Source organism: Chiloscyllium plagiosum, unplaced genomic scaffold (assembly GCF_037043375.1).
Source record: "Chiloscyllium plagiosum isolate Xiang-an unplaced genomic scaffold, Cpla_swu_hap1 HiC_scaffold_10, whole genome shotgun sequence".
Classification (NCBI taxonomy): Eukaryota; Metazoa; Chordata; class Chondrichthyes; order Orectolobiformes; family Hemiscylliidae; genus Chiloscyllium; species Chiloscyllium plagiosum.
The window spans coordinates 19,450,784-19,474,995 of NW_028270148.1; the positions used below are offsets into that span (position 1 = coordinate 19,450,784).

General features: G+C 40.4%; 1 protein-coding gene across 4 annotated transcripts; it reads right to left on the minus strand.

Annotated features, from left to right (window-relative positions):
• LOC122552649 (transmembrane protein 179-like) lies at nt 1–24,084 on the minus strand. Of its 4 annotated transcripts, XM_087991175.1 has the most exons (5): nt 23,693–24,084; nt 13,700–13,837; nt 7,846–7,924; nt 6,308–6,425; nt 1–529 (listed from the first exon to the last, which is right to left on the minus strand). In XM_087991175.1, the coding sequence occupies exons 1-5, from the start codon at nt 24,010–24,012 to the stop codon at nt 516–518; spliced, it is 669 nt and encodes a 222-aa protein (XP_087847301.1). In that variant the 5' UTR covers nt 24,013–24,084; the 3' UTR covers nt 1–515. The 4 variants fall into 4 exon arrangements, with proteins under 4 accessions (XP_087847301.1, XP_043551372.2, XP_087847299.1 ...); XM_043695437.2 differs by lacking the exon at nt 6,308–6,425; XM_087991173.1 differs by lacking the exon at nt 1–529 and having other exon boundaries at nt 4,949–6,425.
• Between the last annotated feature and the right edge of the window lie 128 nt (nt 24,085–24,212).

Here is a 24,212-nt window from a genome sequence, read left to right on the forward strand (position 1 = left end):
ATTGTTGGTTTATACTCAAAGCAAAACCTTCAATATTGGTGCAATAGCTAGTTTACACAGGCAGTTGGTAATAAGAATATAAGTTTTGAGACACTCAAATACACAATCTTCATTAAAAGAGGGGAAAAAAAGACTAAACCTACTATTTTGAAAGAAACACACTGGCCAATGGGCTATTCTTGAAGGCAAAAAGGCAAAGCATTGAATCTTCAAGAGTCTGTTGCTGAGATGTTATGGGACATATGGTCAAGTCACTAATTACACAGTTGTCTTAGTCTTGCTGAGACTAAGACAATCAGGAAATACAATTTTGATATTCTTCAAACACTAACACATAGGTTACACCCTGAACATAGGTATAGACTTTTTGGCCCACCATATTGGTGCTAACAATGATGCCATTCTAATATAATCACATGTGTAGGGTCTGAGAGAGATCAGGTAGGCTTCCCTCTAACTCGACTGGAACTTGCAAGTTGTCCTCCAAACCAGATAAAATAAGAACCTCCTTCAAGTCACTGTTCAAAACCTGAAGATGAGAAATTAATGATTTTAACAGTATATAATTAATCTACTTGGACTCATGTCAGGGATTCTTTCTTCACTAAGTTTACTATCCAAGTGGTTACAGATGTTTTGCTTCAGTAGCAATATACTATCCAGAACAGCATGTTGCAAAAAACTTCTATCTCCAATAAACCAGGATAATTTCAAAGGATTATTTTATTAATATTCAATTCATGTGTGTAAATTAAAATAGAACAAGTGTTTACCACGTCTCAAGTAAACGAAGTGTACTTTCAGTAGTGATTGAGGCAGATTTTGGTGTACCTATTGCATCTTTTCTATAGTTTAAGTTTACTCTGCTAAACAATTCTTGTGACTTCTAACCCTCTACTTTTGTCTGTGTCCATCCACAATTAACTTAAATTATTAATGCAATCTGTAAATCTAAATTGCCTTGAAGGATGAGTGTTAATGACTTGAAGCTTTACCAGCCTTTTATTCAAATGAAATGTCTTTAATTATGCAAAAAAGCCTTTTCTCCTGATGTTATTTTTCCCCTAAAAGGTACAGTGGGAAAGAATGTTAGAAACAAAAAATATTTTTGATAGGAATGAAGTTAAGCTAAATTGTTTTACAATGAGTAGACAACAATATTGTACTCAGATGGGACTTCCCACACTTAAGCAACAAAATAAGATTACAGGTTTGATCATTGATCCACATCAATCCACAGTATATGAAAGATAGATTTTGTATTCCAAACAAACATGATCATTGCACTCTTGGGCATCTATAAAACTGTAAAAAAAAAAGTTTTTGTACATGTTTGACAAAAGCTAAATTACTTCATTTCCCCTCAAACTCTTAATCAGATTTTTCTAATGGCATCATACTAACAATCAATTGTTCTCTCAAAACTGAGAAAGTATCTGTTACAGATACTTAAATTTTGAAGCAATAGTGTCATATCAAAATCATGATGGTTCATTTGATCCTGATAAATTTGCTGCACTGATTCAGTGCATTTTGGTGCATGTGACAAATAGTAGGAATTCTTGCATTTGGACAGAAATGTTTGGTGCCTATGCTGCTAAAAAGTCCCTGCTGTACTCTTCCAGCACCACTAATCCAGAATCTGGTTTCCAGCATCTGCAGTCATTGTTTTTACCTTGCTAAAAAGTACAACCTATCACATTTCCTGAATGAGAATAGGCCCTATTCTTGTATCAGTAGAAGTACTAGATATTTTTCTTTGCATTTTGTGTAATGATCACGTAACATCAGTTGGTCACAAGCCTCACTCTAATAAGAATTGGTGTGAAAAAGTTGGAATTTCCTTGTTTTCCAACAGTGAAACAATACCGAAATGGTACCTTCGAGAGAAAACAGTTAATGTTTATAGTCATGTTGACATTTCATTAGAAGCAACTGGGACTTGCTGAGTTTCTTCAGCAATTTCCATTTGTTTGTTTCAGATACTCCATCTGAATTTCCTAATCATGCTTTAACTTTTTTTGCATTCCTGCTCACCAGTATGTAAACATTTTGCATTTTATATCACTTGTAATTTTAGTTATGTTGGTCATAGAGTCAGATGTATAGCACAGAAACCGACCCAGATATCCTAAATTAATCTAGTCCTAGTTGCCATTTCCTTCTAAATCCTTTTTATTATATCTATTCAGATGCCTTTTAAATGTTGTAATCATACCTTTGGCAGCTCATTCTATACACTCACTACCCTTTGTGTGAAAAAGTTGCCCTTAAGGTCCCTTTTAAATCCTTCCCCGCTCAACCTAAACCTATGCCCTCCAGTTTTAGACACCCCCCACACCCATCCCACCCCAGTGAAAAGACCTTATCTACTTACCCTATCCATGCTCCTTATGATTACATAAACCTCTAAAGGTTACCACTCAGCCTCCAAAGCTCCATGGAAAACAGCCCCAGTCTACTCAGCCTCTCCTTACAGCTCAAACCCTCCAACCATGACAACATCCTTGTCAATCATCTGAACGCTTTCAAGTTTCACAACACCCTTCTTATAGAAGGGAGACCAGAATTGCACATGCTACTTTGTGTGCAATATCCTAACCAATATCCTGTCCAGCTGCAACATGACCTCCCAACTCTTAGCATACTAAACACCTTCACTATCCTATCTACCTGTGATTCCACTTTCAAGGTACTATGAACCTGCACCCCAATGTCTTTGTTCAGTAATCCTCCCCAGGATCTTGCCATTAAGTGCATAAGGCTTGCCCAGATTTGCCTTTCCAAAATGCAGCACCTCACATTTATCAAAATCAAAGTCCACCTGCCCATCCTCAGCTCATTGGCTCATCTGATCAAGATCCTTAAGTGTATTTGTATAGTGTAGGTTGCACAGGCATCAGCTATCCCATTATAAAATAAATTACTGCATAAATGAGTTTTGGGTCTAACGGGCAGGAAGGGTGGAGCCTCAGCTCAATAGGAGCCTCAAGTTAGAGGAAACAACTGATTCAATGATAAAATCTTTGTTTAATATTAAAACTTGCAAACAATAAGTCAATTGTATTTTTGTAATCTGAGGTAACCTTCTTCACTTGCCCTGATTTTAGTGTTATAAAACATCAGAGTGGGAGTAAAGCCATTTGGCCCATTGAGTCCACTCTGCCATTTCATCACAGCTGATGGGCATTTCAACTCCACTTACCCACACTCTCCCCATTGCCCTTAATTCCTTGCAAGATCAAGTATTTATCAAATCTCTGCCTTGAAGATGATTAACATCCCAGCCTCCACTGCACTCCATGGCAACGAATTCCACAGGCCCACCATTCTCTGGCAGAAGAAATGTCTCCTCGTTTCCATTATAAATTGACCCCCCCCCCTCTCTAATTCCAAGACTGTGCCCACAAGTCCTAGTCTCCCCACCTAATGGAAACAAATTCTCAGCATCCACCCTTTCTAAGCTATGCATCATCTTCTGTTTCTATTAGATCTCCCCTCAACCTTCTAAACCCTATGAATACAATCCCAGGATCCTCAGCCATTGTATGTTAGGCCTACCATTCCAAGATCATCTATGTGAATCTCTGCTGGACATGCTCTAGTGCCAGTGTCCTTCCTGAGGTGTGGGGCCCAAAATTGGACAGTATTCTAAGTGGAGCCTAACTAGAGCTTTATAAAGTCTCAGAAGCACATCACTGTTTTTACATTCGAACCCTTGAGATAAATGACATTACATTTGCTTGCTTAACCACGGACCCAACCTGCAAGTTAACCTTTAGAGAATCCTGGACTATCACTCTCAGATCCCTTTGTACTTTGTACTCTCAGTTTAGAAAATAGCCTGTGCCTGTATTTTTTCTTCCCCAAAGTGCAAGACCTTGTATTTGCTCATGTTGAATTTCATCAGCCATTTCCTGTACCTCACTCAAACTGTAAATCTTTCTGCAGCTCCCCACCACCTCAGTACCATCTGCCTGTCCACCTAACTTCGTATCATCAGTCTCTTCATCCAGATAATTTATATATAAAAGTAAACAAATGCAGCCCCAATACTGAACCCTACAGGACACCACTTGTCACCAGCTGCCATTCTGAAAAAGAATTTTTTATCCTAACTCTCTGCCTTCTATCAGACAGCCAATCCTCAATTTATATCAGTAGCTCACCTCAAACACCATGGGCCCTCACCTTACTCAGCAGCCTCCCATGAGGCACATAATCAAAGCTGAAACTTTATTGCTGGAACAGCACAGCAGGTCAGGCACATAATCAAAGGCCTTTTGGAAGTCTAGATAGATAACATCCACTAGGTTTCCCTGGTCTCACCTATTTGTTACCTCTTCAAAGAATTCTAACAGGTTTGTCAGGCCTCACACTATCCAGGACAAACACCTGCTCGATTGGCACCATTTTCAAAGATTAACTCTCCTTCACAGATGGTCAGTAGCAGAATGGGTACTATCTGCAATACACACTGTAGAAATTCACCAAGGTTACTTAGAAGTGCCTTCCAAACACACGAACACTAATATCTGGAAGGGCAAGGACAGCAGATACATGGGGCTACCACCAGCTATAAGTGGAAACCATTGTTGACTGTAAAAGAAAATCTGGTTCATTAATATTGTCACAAAGCTAGTCCTTTTTCCTAAAAGCTCAAGGATACGCTGTCCTTTATTTTTGTTGGAGGGGTAATAAACCAGGCCAGGCTCCAATCAGACTGGTTTGGTACAGAGATGAAAAGGATTTTGAGAGGCCTTTTGTTTGAGACTTCAGGCCAAAATGGTCATGGTTTAGAAGTGACCTGTAGAATGAAAGGGGAGTGGTCAGCTCTCTAGCTGAGCAGTTTAATTCAGTCCAAAACTGGTTGAGAGTTTGACAATGAGCTGTGAGGAAACTCTTCTGCCCTTCTAACTTCAACCTGTTCTGTGTTTTAAAGGGGGTTTGATTATTGGGACTGTTGTGCATATTTGGAACAGCATAATTAAGTCTAATTTGGATAGACAGTTCTGTAGGGGTTTTTTATTCTGTTAGTGTTTCATTGTGTAATTTTGTGAATAAATTTTGTCTTTTAAATCTGGTAGTCAACCTCACTAACTTAGAGTAATTTTCACTGTACACTTACCAAAACAAATTGCAAAGGTATGGTCTGCTGAACAATGTTTTGGGTGGTCTGGCCTAGTCCACAACAATATCTTTCAGGGAAAGAAAACTGACCAGCAAGGCCAAATTTGTACATTTTGTGACCCCATTGTACATAGTTACAATTTCAAGCTTTATATCCCTCCTTAACAACCTAACATTGTGACAAGCAAAAGAATCAATTGGCAAACCAGCTACAGCCATAGGCCAGAGTTTGCTGCCATTGCTTTGAAAACATTTGCTAAATGTGAAGGAATTTGAAAGTAATGAGTGTTAGTACTTAGGTTCTGTCATCACAAATACTGCCGAAATATACAGCCAACTTGAGATCAACAGTTTGAGGCATTCATTGCTGAAGAATGCAATGCTTTGATGAGTCTGTTTTGGACTGTGTTCAGTTCTCGTCAGTACAGCAGAGGGAAATTGTGAATACCCTGAAACAATATAGTAGGGCCATAAAACTGATGTGACTCCAAGGGATAGCTTAGAAGTGAAACTTAGCTGATGGTAAACTTTGAAGAACCACCTTGAGAAGAAGTGGAATATGCTTAACACTTAAGGATTTTAATGGCTGTCAAATGGTAGAAATTCAGAATTTAACTGCTGGGCAGCTCCATATTCACAATTATCAATAACTAGGATGGTCTGAATGGCTGGCAAACTACTGGAATCATGTGTTAGATAATGAGGGGGCTCATTTTTATGGAAGGATGACAAAAGAAATGAAATACAATCAAATTAAAATCACGATTGATTTCATTAATAGACTCATTTAATCAGGTGGTTTTCATCAGCTTTGGCAATGAAGAGATGTTGAGGGGTTCACAATTCATTTTTCATTTATTTGCAATTAAATAGGATACTGCAAAACAGTGAACATTTTCTGAATCGTACACTAGCACTATTAAACTCCTCTACATAAGTTGACACCTCTGCAAAACTTGCTAATATTTCTGGATGAATGTATAGTAGCAAATATATAATTTGGAACTTGAATCCTTGGTACAATTCAGTAATCATTTTGGAAAATGAACTGATCCTGGTCCTATGAATGAGGCACTGACAACATTTTAGATTGAAGTAGTTGGCAGCAGGAGGACTGAAGTAATTCTGCAATTGATAACATACATTAAAATTTGTCTCCATGAACAGTTAAACTGACCTTGGTAATATGGAGTACCAAAAACTTGGACATGAGTAGAATGAACACTTACGACATCCAAATGAATAAAACCATGAAACAGCTGCAACGAAGTGCATGGTTTTATGTAATAAAATTTCTGAAAAGTTAGAGACGAATTTAGTTATAATACAAATTATTCTTAATCCATGTCAATTATTGAACCCAAGTTTTGCTCTTCAGTCATAACCTCAGTAAGAAAGGTAGACAAATGGGAGAGATATTGATCTTTCAGAATTAATTACTGCTTATGAATTTAAAGGGAGTTACTGTCATTCATATCTGCTCTTGTGAGCTGAACTCTATCCTCAGTAATCAACTTGATTAATATTCACATTATTCAGGTCATGTATCCACCTTTCTGGAAAGGCAAAGGTTTGGAATGAAACAAATACTCACCCCAAATTCTAGAGTTTTAAGTCATGAACATTTACCATACAGTATTTACAAGTTCTTAACGGAAGTGGAGCAAATACAGAGTCTGCTTTCTGCCAGAGTTAATTATTGCAACATGAAGTAAAATTTATATATTTTGTCATCTTAGATGAGATCAGATCTCATTTTGGATGAACGGGTTTCTACACTCTACAACCTGATTTCAATAAAAAATAAAATTTGAATGCTGTTACAAATTTTACATTTATTATGCAACACTGATTATTCTTCATGGGATCACCAATTTTTCCAGATTACCTCAGCTATTTCCAGCTATGTCCATAAATTCCAACCTCAAAAACTACTGACAAACTGTTTAAGTAATTGATCTTTAAAAACAATCCTCACAGTAACAAATTAGCAATGACTATAGCATGCACATGTCAAACTAAGTGGTAACTGAAAATTCAAATTGTTCTACATACATTGTAATAGTCTGCATTATGTTTTTATGCTGCGTATCCATAACTTTAGATACTTATGGGGTCTCAATTACAGTTGGTTCCTATAACAATTATCCACTGCCATAAACTACAAGTTAACAGAAAACAACACCATTCTCATTTACTAAACATAGAAGAAATTGTTCAAATAATAACTTGCTCATTCTGAATTCCAAGTAATGTGTTAAGCAAATTTTCCATTTACTGAGTAGGAATACAACAAATAGTGAATTTTGTACAGGGTTAAACCAAGATGGACGATCTTCAGGTCAGGGGATGCAGGTTGGATAAGTAATAAATCACGGCATTTTATAGAACAATCATATGTTGATCCCATTTTTCATATAATGTATTTCAATGAGTAATAAAAGATGATTAGATGAACACACTGCCCATTTGTTCACGGAAATATTTTTGCGATTGCTGGTTTAGAAGAGTTTCTTTGTATTGTACAGAAAAGTCATCTTTACTGCGACAATGAGAAACTTTCAAGAAAGCAAGTATTGCTATTACAATCCATACTATCCAAGCACACCACAGGCCAAACTGGAATTAAAAATAGGAATCAGATGGTTACCAGTTAATTCTCATCAATTTCTTTAGCAGTCATGTTTAATGAAATTATTAAAGTACAAAGTTCACCTGTGCAGTACCAAAGTGGTCATAGAACAAAGTAGGAACCGCATTCAGATTAAGAGTTTCTTCCTGGGCATCTCTGCAGCTGCAACAATATAAATTGAACATGAACTAGCTGCAGGAGAGAGATAAAAGCATTCAATTCAAAAAAAAAATTCATATTCACAACCTAGTACTGACCTAAACTACAGTTAAGTTCCCACTTTTCTTTTTTGGTCTTTTGTTTGACTTGGGCCAGCTTTTAAATGTAGGACCACAAGATATAGATGCAGTATTAATTCATTTAGCCCACTAAGTCTGCTCCACTGATGTTTCTTAATCCCATTCTCCCCATAACTTTTAACCCCTTACTAATCAAGAACCTATTCCACCCCAGTCTTAAATCCACCTCTATGGCAATATGTTCCATGGATTCACCACTGACTGAAGAAATTCCTCATCAGTTCTAAGGTCTCATTCCTTTACTGAGGCTGTGCCCATGGGTCCCACTCTCTGCAAATAGTGGAAACATCTTAGCCTCCACCATCTATCTAGGTCTCTTCATGTTCTAAGTTTCAATGAGAACCCAATGACAAAGGAGAGCCAGTGGATGTGATCTATTTCAATGAGAACCCCACCTCATCCTTCTAAACTGAGTACAGACCCAGAGTCCTCAAATGCTCCTTATGACAAGCCCTTCATCCCCAAGATCATTCTTGTGAACTTCCTCTGGAGCCTCTCCAAGGCTACCTCATCATTCCTTACACATAGGGCTCAAAACTGCTCATAATATTTTAAATGTACAGATCAGTAGTACTTTCGTTCTTGTATTGAAGCACTCTTGGAATGAATGCTAACATTGCTTTTGGTTTCCGAACTGCCAATGAAATGCACAATCATAAGATAGTTCTGAATTAGGACTCCCAAGTCCCTCTGTAGTATATTTCTGAAGCTGTTCCCCATTTAGAGATTAGTCTACATCTCTAGTCTTCCTATCCAAGTGCATAACCTCTCATTTTCCCACATTGTATTCCATCTGTCACATTCTCGACCATCCATTTCCTTCTGCACCTTGCCCATTTCCTCAACACCGTTCCACCACTTATCTTTGTGACATCTGCAAACTTAGCAACAATGCCCTCAGATTCTTCATTTTATATATTAACAATCTAAATGAACAGTTGTGGTTGCAAGACTGCAGCATAACTCCATCAGTCACCAGCTATCACCCAGAAAAAGATCCCTATATCCCCACTCTGCCTTCTTCCAGTCAGTAATTCATCTATCCATGCAAGTACCTTGCCCATAACACCAAAGAGCTCTGTTTATTTTGCAGCGTCCTGGAGGACCCCTTGTCAAACACTTTCTGATGAGGTAGCCTTGGAAAGGCTCCAGAGGAAGTTCACAAGAATGATCTTGGGGATGAAGGGCTTGTCATAAGGAGCATTTGAGGACTCTGGGTCTGTACTCAGTTTAGAAGGATGAGGTGGGGTTCTCATTGAAATAGATCACATCCACTGGCTCTCCTTTGTCACCTCAAAGAATTGTAACATTTGTCAGACATGATAATTAGGACCAGGAGTGGGGGAAAATGGGTTGGTTGTGCTGAAAGCAACATATCATAATGGTGTTGGTGTGGGTAAAAGTCATGAAAAGTTGTTTTCAGTTTCTAAAATTATTGAACTTGTCACTGCAGCCTTCACAACTTAAGTTCCCCAGGTGGACTGGACTCAAAGCATTAACCGTTTTCTCTCCACAGATAGTGCCAGACCTGCTGAGTTTCTATAGCAATTTCTGTTTGAGAATCTTTGAGTTAACAGCACAATTTTAATTATAAACTATCCCAATTTTTTATTCCCAAAAGTTGACTGTCCTGCTCTAAAGAACAGTGCAATGGGCAAGATGATTTCTTGGATTGGCAGATACACATTTATATTCAAAAATTTAGATTTTGAGGAATTCAAACTACCACATGGGTAGATTCCAGCATCTAAGTACCATTTACTTGTCATGAGTGGGTGTTTAAAAATTCTCAATGAATGGTTACAAGCTGAGTGACATTGCACATCTGAGAAAACATTTCCTACAGATCAGTGTGCCCAATTTTGCCATTCAAAATGCAACCTGTACATGGGAGTGTAAACCTTGTGTTTTAAGTGAACTACTCGCTCAAATCAGAACATTTGGAAAAGGAACTTTAATTGCTTAAGAGCAGGGACAGGAATGGTTGTTGCAGGTTCCAGGATTTAGAGGTTTCCAGTAAGAACAGAGAAGATGCTAAAAGAAGGGGAGGTGTGGCATTGTTGGTCAAGGACAGTATCACAGTTGCAGAAAGGATGTTTGGGGACTCGTCAACTGAGGTAGTATGGGCTGAGGTTAGAAACAGGAAAGGAGAGGTCACCCTGTTGGGAGTTTTCTATAGGCCTCTGAATAGTTCCAGAGATGTAGAGGAAAGGATAGCAAAGATGATTCTCTGTAGGAGTGAGAGAGACAGGGTAGTTGTCATGGGGGACTTCAACTTTCCAAATATTGACTGGGAACACGATAGTACGAGTACTATAGATGGGTCAGTTTTTGTCCAGTGTGCGCAGGAGGGCTTCCTGACACAGTATGTAGACAGGCCAACAAGGGGCGAAGCCACATTAGATTTGGTACTGGGTAATGAGCCCTGCCAGGTGTTAGACTTGGAAGTAGGTGAGCACTTTGGTGATACCAATCACAATTCTTTTATGTTTACTTTAGTGATAGAAAGGGATAGGTGTATACCATTGGGCAAGGCAATTATGATCCAATTAGGCAAGATTCAGGAAGCATAGGATGGGAACGGAAACTGCAGGGGATGGACACATTAGAAATGTGTAGCTTATTCAAGGAAAAGTTCCCGAGTATCCTAGATAAGTATGTACCTGGCAGGCAGGAAGGAAGCTGTAGAGCGCAGGAGCCGTGGTTTACAAAGGAAGTGGAATCTCTGGTCAAAAGGAAGGTGGCGGCTTATGTTAAGGAGATGTGAACGGTCAATTACGTACTTGAGGGTTACAAGGTAGCCAGGAAAAACCTAAAGAGGTCAGAAGAGCCAGGAGGAGACATGAGAAGTTGTTGGCGGATAGGATCAGGGTAAACCCTAAGGCTTTCTATAGGTATTTAAGGAATAAAAGAATGACAAGAGTAAGATTAGGGCCAATCAAGGATAGTAGTGGGAAGTTGTGTGTGGAGTCAGAGGAGATAGGGGAAGCACTAAATGAATATTTTGCGACAGTATTCACCCTAGAAAATGACAATGTTGTCGGGGAAAATACTGAGATACAGGCTACTAGACTAGGTGGGATTGAGGTTCACAAGGAAGAGGTATAAGAAATCCTGCAGAGTGTGAAAATAGATAAGTCCCCTGGGCCAGATGGAATTTATCCTAGGATCCTCTGGGAAGCCAGGGAGGACATTGCCAAGTCTTTGGCATTGATCTTTAAATTGTCATTGTCTACAGGAATAGTGCCAGAAGACTGGAGGATAGCAAATGTGGTGACCAGAACTGTACACAATACTCCAAGTGAGGCCGCACCAGAGTTTTGTACAGCTGTAGCATAACCTCATGGTTCCGAAACTCGATCCCTCTATTAATAAAAGCTAAAACACTATGCCTCCTTAACACCCCTGTCAACCTGGGTGGCAACTTTCAAGGATCTGTGTACTTGTACACCGAGATCTCTCTGCTCACCTACACTACCAAGAATCTTACCATTAGTCCAGTACTTTGCATTCCGATTACTCCGACCAAAGTGAATCACCTCACATTTGACCGCATTAAACTCCGTTTGCTACCCCTCCGCCCAGCTCTGCAGCTTATCTGTCTCTCTAACCTACAACAGCCTTCGTCACTATGTCTAAGAAGGGGAGTAGAGACAACCCTGATAATTATAGACCAGTGAGCCTTACTTCAATTGTTGGTAAAGTGTTGGAAAAGGTTATAAGAGTTAGGATTTATAATCATCTAGAAAAGAATAATCTGATTAGGGATAGTCAGCATGGTTTTGTGAAGGATAGGTCATGCCTCTCAAACCTTATTGAGTTCTTTGAGAAGGTGACCAAACAGGTAGATGAGAGTAAACCGGTTGATGTGGTGTATATGGATTTCAGCAAGGCATTCGATAAGGTTCCCCACAGTAGGCTATTGTAAAAAATGCGGAGGAATGGGATTGCGGGAGACATAGCAGTTTGAAACAGTAATTGGCTTGCTGAAACAAGACAGAGGGTGGTGGTTGATGGGAAATGTTCATCCTGGAATCCAGTTACTAGTGGTGTACCGCAAGGGTCAGTGTTGGGTCCACTGCTGTTCGTCATTTTTATAAACTACCTGGATGAGGGCGTAGAAGGGTGGGTTAGTAAATTTGCAGACGACACTAATGTCGGTGGAGTTGTGGATAGTGACGAAGGCTGTTGTAGGTTAGAGAGACAGATAAGCTGCAGAGCTGGGCGGAGGGGTAGCAAACGGAGTTTAATGCGGTCAAATGTGAGGTGATTCACTTTGGTCGGAGTAATCGGAATGCAAAGTACTGGACTAATGGTAAGATTCTTGGTAGTGTAGGTGAGCAGAGAGATCTCGGTGTACAAGTACACAGATCCTTGAAAGTTGCCACCCAGGTTGACAGGGGTGTTAAGGAGGCATAGTGTTTTAGCTTTTATTAATAGAGGGATCGAGTTTCGGAACCATGAGGTTATGCTACAGCTGTACAAAACTCTGGTGCGGCCTCACTTGGAGTATTGTGTACAGTTCTGGTCACCGCATTATGAGGAGGACATGGAAGCTTTGGAAAGGGTGCAGAGGAGATTTACTAGGATGTTGCCTGGTATGGAGGGAAGGTCTTATGAGGACAGGTTGAGAGACTTCAGGTTGTTTCGTTAGAGAGAAGAAGGTTGAGAGGTGACTTAATAGAGACATATAAGATAAACAGAGGCTTAGATAGGGTGGACAGGGAGAGCCTTTTTCCAAGAATGGTGACGGCAAGCACGAGGGGGCTTAGCTTTAAATTGAGGGGTGATAGATATAGGACAAATGTCAGAGGTAGTTTCTTTACTCAGAGTAGTAAGGGTACAGAATGCTTTGGCTGCAACGGTAGTAGATTCGCCAACTTTTAGTCGTCATTGGACAAGCACATGGACATACATGGAATATTGTAGGTTAGATGGGCTTCAGATTGGTATGACAGGTCGGCGCAACACCAAGGGCCGAAGGACCTGTACTGCGCTGTAATGTTCTATGCTTCTAATTTCTCCAAAATGAGAACAGGGCCAAACTAGAATTCTTCCACAAGAATAAACATTGTCATCTGAAATGTAGTTAGTGGACTGGCTGCATGCATTAAGTATACACTGACTTTTAGTTTGTTGTATTGGCTTTTTTTTTTGTGGATTTGAGTTTGAAGATTTGAATTTAGATATTTTTAAAAATTATATGTAGAACTTTGTTTTTCCCAACAAGACATTTCTTGGAGAAAACACTATTCTTGGTCTTGGTTGCCTGAACACTCTTCAGGGAAAACAACTGTTTTTACAACTGGGTTTTACAACTGTTCTGTTTGAGAAGTGTTTTTCAGGTGTGAATGTGGTTTTAGTCCCAAGTGAATCTCTGCAAAGTTTCACAATGTGAGAGATTTGGATTATTCAGAGGGACAAAAAAAATTTGTGATTTTATATTACAAACCAAGCATCACAAGTTGTACACATTTATACTTGATCTCTCAAGCAGTCGTGAGAATTCAATATCACATTTAGTCTTCAGGTGAAAAGGGGTTAGAAAAAAATAAAAAAATTTGAATTTAATTCCCACTTTAAATACATCATTCATTCTGTCGTTCTGCTTATAAATTCCCATCAATATCCCTCATACCTGATGGTTATGTTACCCTTGTTTGTGACTGAGTTGCACCATATATTAAGGCCATCACTCACTGTGGCACTGGCAACCAGCATCAGCAAAGCAATGGTGCAGCTAAGAAGCATGCTTACAAATTCTGAAAAGAGTGATCTATAAAAGAAATTTAAAAAAAAGAGTCACTAATTAAAAGATGACATACATATCAATTCTTACATAAGATACACAAAGCTTTATGAAATCGTTAAATTATTACACATTGGATAGCTGTAATAAACAGATCTAAATGAAAAAAAAGAGGATTAATGACACTGGATATTGTCTTCATTGATTTCAGTAATGCATTTGATAAGGTCCCACATGGCAGACTAGTAAGAAAAGTAAAAGCCCATGGAATACAGAGGAATGTGACAAGTTGTATTCAACATTCTCTAGGACTCAGTATTGGATTCCTTGTGGTATATATTAACAATTTGGACTTTAATAGGGAAATTTGCAGATGACGAAAATTAGTCAGGTAGTTAATAGTGAAAATGATAGCTGTCAACTCCAGACTGACAACGGTTTGAATTCCATTAGCCACTTTTCCACTCAATCATGAGAAATGGGTGATAATACACTTGCAAAGGTAAAACAAAGGGAATGCACAATAAAAGAGAGGGTAATGAGAGGAGTAGTGAAAGTGGAGTGTATGTTAAGAGGTCCTTGAAGGTAGCAAGACAGGTCAAAAATACAGTGAAGAAAGCAAATGAAATGTTTTCCTTCCTTGGAAAAGATATGGAATAAAAAAGATGGGAGTAATGCTGAAACTGAACAATTCCTTGTCTCCATTACTTCAGTCATTATTTAACCTTCAAGATTTAACTTGTGTTTCCTAATAGTAATCATGGGAATTTTTCAAAATCCTTTCACATGTCGTGTCGGAATGGGTTTCCTCCAGGTGCTCCAGTTTCCTCCAGAGCCCAAACGTGTAGGTTAGGTGAACTGGCCGCGCTAAATTGTCCACTGTCTTCAAGGATGTGTAGGTTAGATACATTAGTCAGGGGAAATGTAGAGCAAAAGGGAAGAAGAATGGCAAGAGTGAGGACTGCAGATGCTGGAAATCAGTCTAGATTAGAGTGGTGCTGGAAAAGTACAGCCAGTCAGGCAGCTTCCAAGGAGAAGGAAAATCAGTCCTGATGAAGGGCTTTTGCCCGAAACGTTGATTTTCCTGCTCAGAGGGTAGAGGAATGGGTCTGGGTGGGTTACTTGGAGGGTTGGTGTGGACTTGTTGGGCCAAATGGCCTGTTTCCACACGGTAGGGATTTTATCATTTTAAGTACTTGTTTTTATTTTTAATCCACAATTTACTTCTGCTAATTAAGTGTCCTGGCAACATTTTAAAGTTTCCTCTTCTGACAAAGAAGTTTCAAATATATAGTCTGACAAATTTGATGATTATCGAACATTTGATAAGTTAATCTTTTCTGGGCTAAAAATAAAATTGGTGTCACTAGCACTCACCGTTATTTCTTTAATCTATAATGCAATATCTCCTTTAATCAATTAGTTTTTAAAGCTCAAATTAACATTAGCTTATAAAACTGCTAATATTAAAGTGCATTTTACTGTTGCTATTATCGATGTATTATCATTGGAAACAAATTCTTTACATTCCCTGTTCTTGCTATTTTCTTCAAAAGAATGGACTGTAAATTGTTTTCCTCATCTGACCCTCACTGGAATTAAATTCCAAGCTAGTGGATTTGTAGGTCTATGGAAGATAGTGGAATTCTTTCTAACCACTATTCACTGCTGAAATTTGACCTGGTTATTCTGACAATCATTTTGGTCTGCCTGTAAACAAGTTACTCGTTTTGACAATTTCTAAAACTTGATTACTACTGACATGAAATCATCTACAAGAGTAGAAGAACTGGGTTATCTTATACTTTCCCCAATGAAAATCCTCAATTAACCTAATTATTCATCTTGACGTCACAGTAACTGCTAAATGTAATAAGCCGTCATTAAAATGTATTCAAATTAAGAGATCATGGCAAAAGTAATGTCATCTGTTGAACAATTCAATGATTTAGCTACAATTCTGACATATCTGCTGTTTGTGGTAATCAGTCTTTGTTCACTTTTGGTTACATGATCAGAAGCAGAAACAATCCTAACAAAAAAAAATGCCTGGCAAGCCCAACCTTGCAGTTCCTTGACACAAAAATAGTTTAAAATAATTATGCCAAAAGTAGGAACACCCTACTCCAGCAAGTAGTTAGAAGCAAGCAAAATGGCTTTGTACTGAACACTGATACAAAAGCAGACAGTGTTCAATTGGATTACACTGAAATTCAGAAACAGACTTGCAGCATAATTGAGCTTTTTCAATATTAATGCTCCAGGTTAACCTCTTCCCAACTCTGATGAATCAGCATATCATTGTGTTATTTTCTTCTTTGTATTTATAACTCACCCTTGAAAGGCATCTGCACTAATCACCCCAACATCTTTAATGTTAGAGTGATCCATATTCTGATGGAAAAAAGGTGTTTTTTTTTCCACAACTGTGTTAATGATGTTTTAGTTGTCATCTTTAAAAGATGACCCTTCAATCTGGTCTTTGATAAATGGGAGTAACATCTGTATGTCTACACTATGAAGCCTTTCTAAATTCCTCCACTGAGTCTTTGATGTTATTTACAACTGCAAGAATGAAGAATGAATGAATGCAAAATAAAACAAAGTGTTTAAAGCTCATCCTCAAAGGCTTTCTTTCTATACATGTTCCAATCTCTATGTCCTTTTACAACTTACTAGTTTACTCAAAAGTCATCATTTAGCAAATTGCCATTCCCTCAAATCTAACTGAATGCTAACCAGAACCAAAAAGTGAGTTCTGATGAAAAGCTGAAGTTCTCTTCCACACATGCTTCCAGCATTTTGTTTTTTCTAAACTGCAAGTAAAAATGTCAGATGATATCCTGATATAACAATGTTTAGTCCACTGAATTAAAGGGCACATAATAAATTACACTATGCATTATTTACGAATAGTCAAGGTAAGCAAATTCAAGTGGGGAAATTAGAATTTATTGACATATGCTACAGTATTCATCAAGCTTAGTTCCCCATTTCCAGTCACAAGTAAGATTTCAAAGTTTTTTTAAATTGCCAAGAAAATTCAAAACAAATTTGAATATTCAGGCACAAGCTTTATCATTCCTATATATATTTCCTCAACAAAACCAAACTTAGCTCAGTCAGAAACACTAACAAATTGCTGGAAAAACTTAAGTCTGACAGCATTGGTGGACAAAATCAGAGTTAATATTTTGGGTCAGGTGACCCTTCCTCAGAACTGCTAGCTCAGTCAGAACTCCCTCTGCCTTGATCATACGAACCATATGAAGAGAGGTTGAGTAGGTTAGGTTTATTTTCATTAGAAAAAAGGAGATTGAGGGGGATCTAATTGAGGTTGAAAAAAATCATGAAGGGTAGAGACAGGGTAGTTAGAGAAGCTTTTTCCCAGGGTGAAGGATTCCATAACGAGAGGTCACACTTTCAAGGTGAGAAGTGGAAGATTTAAGGGGGATACACACGGCAAGTACTTCAGAGGGTGGTGGGCATCTAGAACACGTTGCCAGTGGAGGTGGTAGAGGCTGGCACGGTAGATTCATTTAAGATGCGACTGGACAGATGCACGAGTAGGTGGGGAGCAGAGGGATACGATGCTTAGGAATTGACCGACATGTTTAGACAGTAAGTTTGGATTGGCTCAGGCTTGGAGGGTAAAGGCCTGTTTCCAGCAACTGCAGTTTTGTTTTGTGTTTTTGCCTCCACAGCTCTGTCTCAAGGAATTCCAGAGACAACAAGAAATTCCTCCTTATCCCAGTCTTAAATTGGCACTCCTTAATTCTGAGATTATACCCTCTAGTCCTAGATTCTCCCATGGGGAGAACATCCTCAGCATTTAACCTGTCCTGATCCTTAAGGATCCTTTATGTTTCAATTCGATCACTTCTCGTTCTTCTAAATTCCAGCAGGTACAGTCCCAGCTTGTTTAGTCTTTTCTCATAAGACAATCCCTCCATACCAGGTATCATCCTGGTGAATCTCCTCTGCCTCCAGTGATATATCTTCCCTTAAATAAGGAGACCAAAACTGCTCAATATTGCATATGTGGTCTCACCAGCACCCTGTACAGTTGGAATAACACTTCCTTACTCTCATAACCCAATCCACTTCAATTGTGGGTCTATATTCCATATTAAAAACAACAGCAACTATGTGTCACCATGATGCACTCAAATAAGCATGTAGCCCACAATTTAGCTCTGAAGAGCCAAAGAAACTTATTACATCCAACCAGAAAGCACTAACTTGTATAGGAGGAATGTGCTGAGGCTATTAACTCAACCTGTTCCACCAACTGAGGAGATTATGGCTGATCTGCAATCAAACCATACATTTCCTATACCCTTTTGAACTTTACATGGGTATACTACAGTTTAAAACAGATTCCAACAGTTACAATTTCTGGAAGAGTCCCAAACTTCTATCTAAAGAACTTGTGTAAAGAAATATTTATTAATTACATCCCTGCACACTGGCACTGCTTTTGATGCCATGCACTCTAATCCAGACTTACCAACCAGAGAAAACTCAATTAGACAATAGGTGCAGGAGTAGGCCATTCTGTCCTTCGAGCCTGCACCACCATTCAATATGATCATGGCTGATCATCCTTAATCAATATCCTGTTCCTGCCTTATTTCCATAACCCTTGATTCCACTATCCTTGAGAGCTCTATCCAACTCTTTCTTAAATGAATCCAGAGACTGGGCCTCCACTGCCCTCTGGGGCAGAGCATTCCACACAGCCACCACTCTCTGGGTGAAGGAGGTTCTCCTCATCTCTGTCCTAAATGGTCTACCCCGTATTCTTAAGCTGTGTCCTCTGGTTCGGCACTCACCCATCAGCGGAAACATGTTTCCTGCCTCCAGAGTGTCCAATCCTTTAATAATCTTATATGATAATCTTTAATAATCAGAAATATACACATAGACAAAGAAGAAACCATGATATCATTCGACGTGACAGCACTGTTCACTTCGATTGACAAAACCCTAGCCAGAGAAACAATAGCCAACCTACTGGACATACAGAACAGAAAACAGGACGCTGAACCTATCAACAAAGACGGCATACTTAAACTACTGGACTTGTGCCTCACAACACACTTCACATTCAACAACCAGATATACGAACAAATCAACGGAATACCCATGGGATCACCAATCTCGGGACTCATAGCAGAGGCAGTTATGCAAAGGTTAGAACAAACAGTCCTACCACAAATTCAACCCAAACTCTGGGTCAGATATGTCGATGACACGTTCGTAATCATTAAAAACACGGACATAGAAAAAACACACCGAATCATCAACGCCACACTCACAGGAATCCGATTCATGAGAGAAGAAGAAAAGGATAGCCAACTCCCATTCCTAGACGTGATGGTACAGAGAACACCAAACGGAGAATTCACCACAAGGGTACATAGGAAAGCCACACACACAGACCAAGTCCTAAACTATGAAAGTAACCACCCCAACACACAAATGAAGCTGCATCAGGACACTATTCAAAAGGGCCACAACACACTGCAGTACACCAGAACTGCAAAAAGAAGAAGAGGAACACCTATACAAAGTATTCGTCAAAAACGGATACCCGCGCAACTTCATCAACAGATGCCTAAGACAAAGACCACGGAACGAGGACATACCACAACCAAAAGGACTAGCCACACTACCATACATCAGGAGCATCGCGGAACTGACAGCCAGACTACTGCGACCCCTAGGACTCATAACGGCACACAAACTAACAGCCACGCTCAGACAACAATTCACCAGAACGAAGGACCCGATACCCAACATGAGCAAGACGAATGTAGTGTACAAAATACCATGCAAGGACTGCAGTAATCACTATATAGGACAAACAGGAAGACAGCTAACAATCCGCATACATGAACATCAACTAGCCACGAAACGACATGACCAGCTATCCTTAGTAGCCACACACGCAGACAACAAGCAACATGAATTCGACTGGGACAACACTACTATCATAGGGCAAGCCAGACAGAGAACAGCCAGTGAATTCCTAGAGGCATGACATTCATCCACAAACTCCATCAACAAACACATCGACCTGGACCCAATATACCAACCACTACAGCGGACAGCTGAAACTGACAACCGGAAGTGGCAGGGACAGACCACTATAAACACCGGAGGAAACATCAAAGAAGCACTGCGCAGGAGGCTCCCAAGCACTGATGATGTCGCCTAGCCAGGGGACGAAACGTTTGCAACAAAAACTTCCAGCTCGGCGAACAGAACCACAACAACGAGCACCCGAGCTACAAATCTTCGCACAAACTTTGAATCTTATATGTCTCAATCAGATCCCCTCTCAGTCTTCTAAACTCAAGGGTATACGAGCCCAGTCGCTCCAGTCTATCAGCGTAAAGTAGTCCCGCCATTCCAGGAATTGACCTCTGAACCTATGCTGCACTCCCTCAAAAGCCAGAATGTCTTTCCTCAAATTTGGAGACCAGAACTGCACACAATACTCCAGGTGTGGGCTCACCAGGGCCCCTGTACAGCTGAAGAACAACTTTGCTTCTATACTCAACCTCTCTTGTTATGAAGGCCAGCATACTATTAGCCTTCGTCACTACCCGCTGTACCTGCATGCTTACCTTCATTGATTGGTGTACAAGAACACCCAGATCTCTTTGTACTGCCCCTTTACCAAATTGATTCCATTTAGGTAGTAATCTGCCTTCCTGTTCTTGCCACCAAAGTGGATAACCATACATTTATCCACATTAAACTGCATCTGCCATGCATCTGACCACTCACCTAACCTGTCCAGGTCACCCGGTAATCTCCTAATATCGTCCTCCCATTTCACCCTGCCACCCAGCTTTGTATCATCAGCATATTTGCTAATGTTATTACTAACACCATCTTCTATATCATTAATATATATTGTAAAAAACTGCAGTCCCAGCACTGATCCCTGCGGTACCCCACTGGTCACTGCCTGCCATTCCGAAATGGAGCCGTTTATCACTACTCTTTGTTTCCGGTCAGCCAACCAACTTTCAATCCAAGTTAGTACTTTGCCCCCAATACCATGCGCCCTAATTTTGCTCACTAACCTCCTATGTGGGACTTTATCAAAAGCTTTCTGAAAGTCCAGGTACACTACATCTACTGGATCTCCCTCGTACATCTTCAGAGTTACATCCTCAAAGAATTCCAGAAGATTAGTCAAGCATGATTTCCCCTTCATAAATCATGCTGACTCTGACCTATCCTGTTACTATTATCCAGATGTGTCGTAATTTCATCCTTTATAATAGACTCCAGCATCATTCCCACCACTGAGGTCAGACTAACTGGTCTATGATTTCCTGCTTTCTCTCTCCCTCCTTTCTTAAAGTGGTACAAAATTAGCCACCCTCCAATCCGCAGGAACTGATCCCAAATCTATCAAACTCTGGAAAATAATCACCAACGCATCCATGATTTCTCGAGCCACCTCCTTCAGTACCCTGGGATGTAGACTATCAGGCCCCAGGGATTTATCAACCTTCAGACCTAGCAGTCTCTCCAACACCAATTCCTGGCAAATATAAATTCCCTTCAGTTCAGGTCCTTCAGCCACTGTTACCTCTGGGAGATTGCTTGTGTCTTCCCCAGTGATCACAGATCTGAAGTACCAATTCAATTCTTGTGCCATTTCTTTGTTCCCCATAATATATTCCCCTGGTTCTGTCTTCAAGGGCCCAATTTTAGTCTTAACCATTTTTTTGCCTTTCACATACCTAAAAAAGCTTTTACTATCCTCCTTTATATTTTTGGCCAGTTTATCTTCGTACTCATTTTTTCTCTGCGTATTTCCTCCTTAGTAATCCTCTGTTGTTCTTTAAAAGCTTCCCAGTCCTCCATTTTCCTACTTATCTTTGCTATGTTATACTTTTTTTTTAAAACTTATATATATATATGTTTCTTAACTTCCCTCGTCAGCCACGGCCACCCATGCCTCCTCCTAGGATCTTTCTTCCTTTTTTGGAATGAACTGATCCTGCATCTTCTGCATTATACACAGAAATATCTGCCATTGTTCCTCCACTGTCATCCCTGCTAAGGTATTGCACCATTGAACTTTGGCCAGCTCCTCCCTCATAGCTCCATTGTTCCCTTTATTCAACTGAAATATTGTCACGTCCGATTGTACCCTCTCCCTCTCAAATTGCAGATTGAAGTTTATTGTATTATGGTCACTACTTCCCAATGGGTCCTTCATTTTGAGGTTCCTGATCAATTCTGGTTCTCGCACAATACCAGATCCAGAATTGCCTTCTCCCTGGTAGGCTCCAGCACCAGCTGTTCTAAGAATCCATCTCAGAGGCACTCCACAAAGTCTCTTTCTTGAGGTCCAATACCATCCTGATTCTCCCAGTCTACCTGCATGTTGAAATCCCCCATAACAACTGTAGTAACATCTTTGCGACAGGCCAATTTCAGCTCCTGATTCAACTTATATCCGACATCCGGACTACTGTTTGGGGGCCTGTAGATAACTCCCATGAGGGTCTTTTTACCCTTAGAATTTCTCAGCTCTATCCATACTGACTCTACATCCCCTGATTCTAGGTCCCCCCGCGCAAGGGACTGAATATCATCCCTTACCAATATGGCCACTCCACCCCCTCTGCCAGTCAGTCTGTCCTTACGATAGCACGTGTCGCCTTGAATATTCATTTCCCACACCCACTCAAATAACAATCACTTACCTTCCCGACCGGATTTGCGCTCCGACTTCATTTCTGCCCAGCACTCGCCATTCTCTGCTGCAAAAAGACCGTTGGCCTTATCTTCCCCATATCTTATAAAGCTTCAAACCAAATTACTCTTTAATCTTCTAAATTCATCCTAATTTAACCTTTCACAGTCCAAATATAGTTCTAGTAAAACTACCTTTAGCTTCTGTCAGCAATCTATTTAAAAGGTGAAATCCAAAATGCATTTTAACCAGCAAATCTGGCAAGGTTAGCAACATGACCTTCCCTGATGGTTTGCAAGTCAGACTTACTTCTCCTGTATTTTAACATACCAACTTCTTTTTAAATCAACCTGTTTTGACAGGTTATTATGACACACCTCCAGAACAAGTGAGACTTGAAACCAGATCTTCTGGCATAGAAGTACGGACATCACCACAGGAACAACTGCATCTCCACTTTAAAGAGACACTTGTGTCCACCCAACCTCTTCTTCCCCCTCCAACCTGTTAAACTCTCCCCAGAATTTCAGCAAGATCACAGATGGCATTAAGTCAATTCCAAACAACCTCATCCCACAAACATTGGATGATTCTGTTCAGACACCTGTTTGCATTTGTGACCATCAAGCTAACATTTCAAAATTTCAATTGCAGGAGCAGGGGGAGAGGAGGAGAGAAATCAAAAGTGCTCAGATTGGTAAACCTATTGCAAATCAGCAGTACAATAGAATAAATGAAGTTAGGCCTCTGATGGCACAATATTAGTGCTTTGACCTCAGAGCCAGAAGACCTGGAATCAAGTCTTACTTGCTCCAGAGATGCATCAAGTCTGATGAGAGTCGAGAGTTTTTCAGCCCAGAGAGGACCTTCAGCCCATCATGTCCACACCAGTTGTGAAGTATCTATCTAATCAAACCCCATTTTCCAGTACTCGATTCATTTCCTTGTAGATATTTTCCAATGAATGTTATGCCACACTGCTGGAGCGGGTGGGGCCTTCTAGCTCAGAAACAGGGACACTACTAACCCACTAGAGCCCTCTAGAACAGTTGGTATTCTATGTCGTTTACAATTGTATATTGAAACATTTCTTAAATTTTACACCTCGAGTAGAATTTAGACTGAATGAAGTGAGGTGGCGAAGTGCTTACTCCTCGAAGCCCTTGCAGAGAAGGTAGGTGCTCCTGAATCCCTGCAGCGCCGAGTAGGCGCAGCTGAAGATACTCATGAAGAGACTGTAGCGGCACGCGGACGGCGGGCCCCAGCGCTGCACGTGGAAGCAGTACGCCTGCGCGCATCCGGTAGCCCCGCTCTCGTTGCTGCGCTGCCAGCGCCCCACCCCGTACAGCGGGCAGCGGCCCCGCAGCTCGTGCTGGTCCTGACCCAGCGGCACGGCAGCGAACAGCGCCAACACGAAGGCCAGCAGATAGGCCGTGCACTGACAGAACAGCAGCCGGTTGCTGATCCCCATCCTCCCGAGTAACCTCCGCAAGTTGAGGCACGCCCGTCCTCAACAGAATCACCGATCCCCGCCACCTCGCGCAGCGACTAATGCCTTCTACTCGCGCGCGGGGCCCGCTCGAGCCATTCAAATACAAGCGGTTGGGAGGGGGCGGAGCTTCTTTTAAAGGCACCGCAGCGGCACGAGGCCATTCAGCCGCTCCAGGTCTT

Bases quoted from the DNA above. Each gene is read 5' to 3' on its own strand.
- LOC122552649 (XM_087991173.1), bottom strand. From the start codon at position 24,012: ATGGGGATCAGCAACCGGCTGCTGTTCTGTCAGTGCACGGCCTATCTG. The intron at 13,838-23,692 runs GTAAGCACTTCG...TTTCTTTTATAG, and splicing joins CTCTGCAAGGGCTTCGAGGA to ATCACTCTTTTCAGAATTTG. The intron at 6,426-7,845 runs GTGAACTTTGTA...CTAACTTTTCAG, and splicing joins ACCACTTTGGTACTGCACAG to AAATTTTATTACATAAAACC.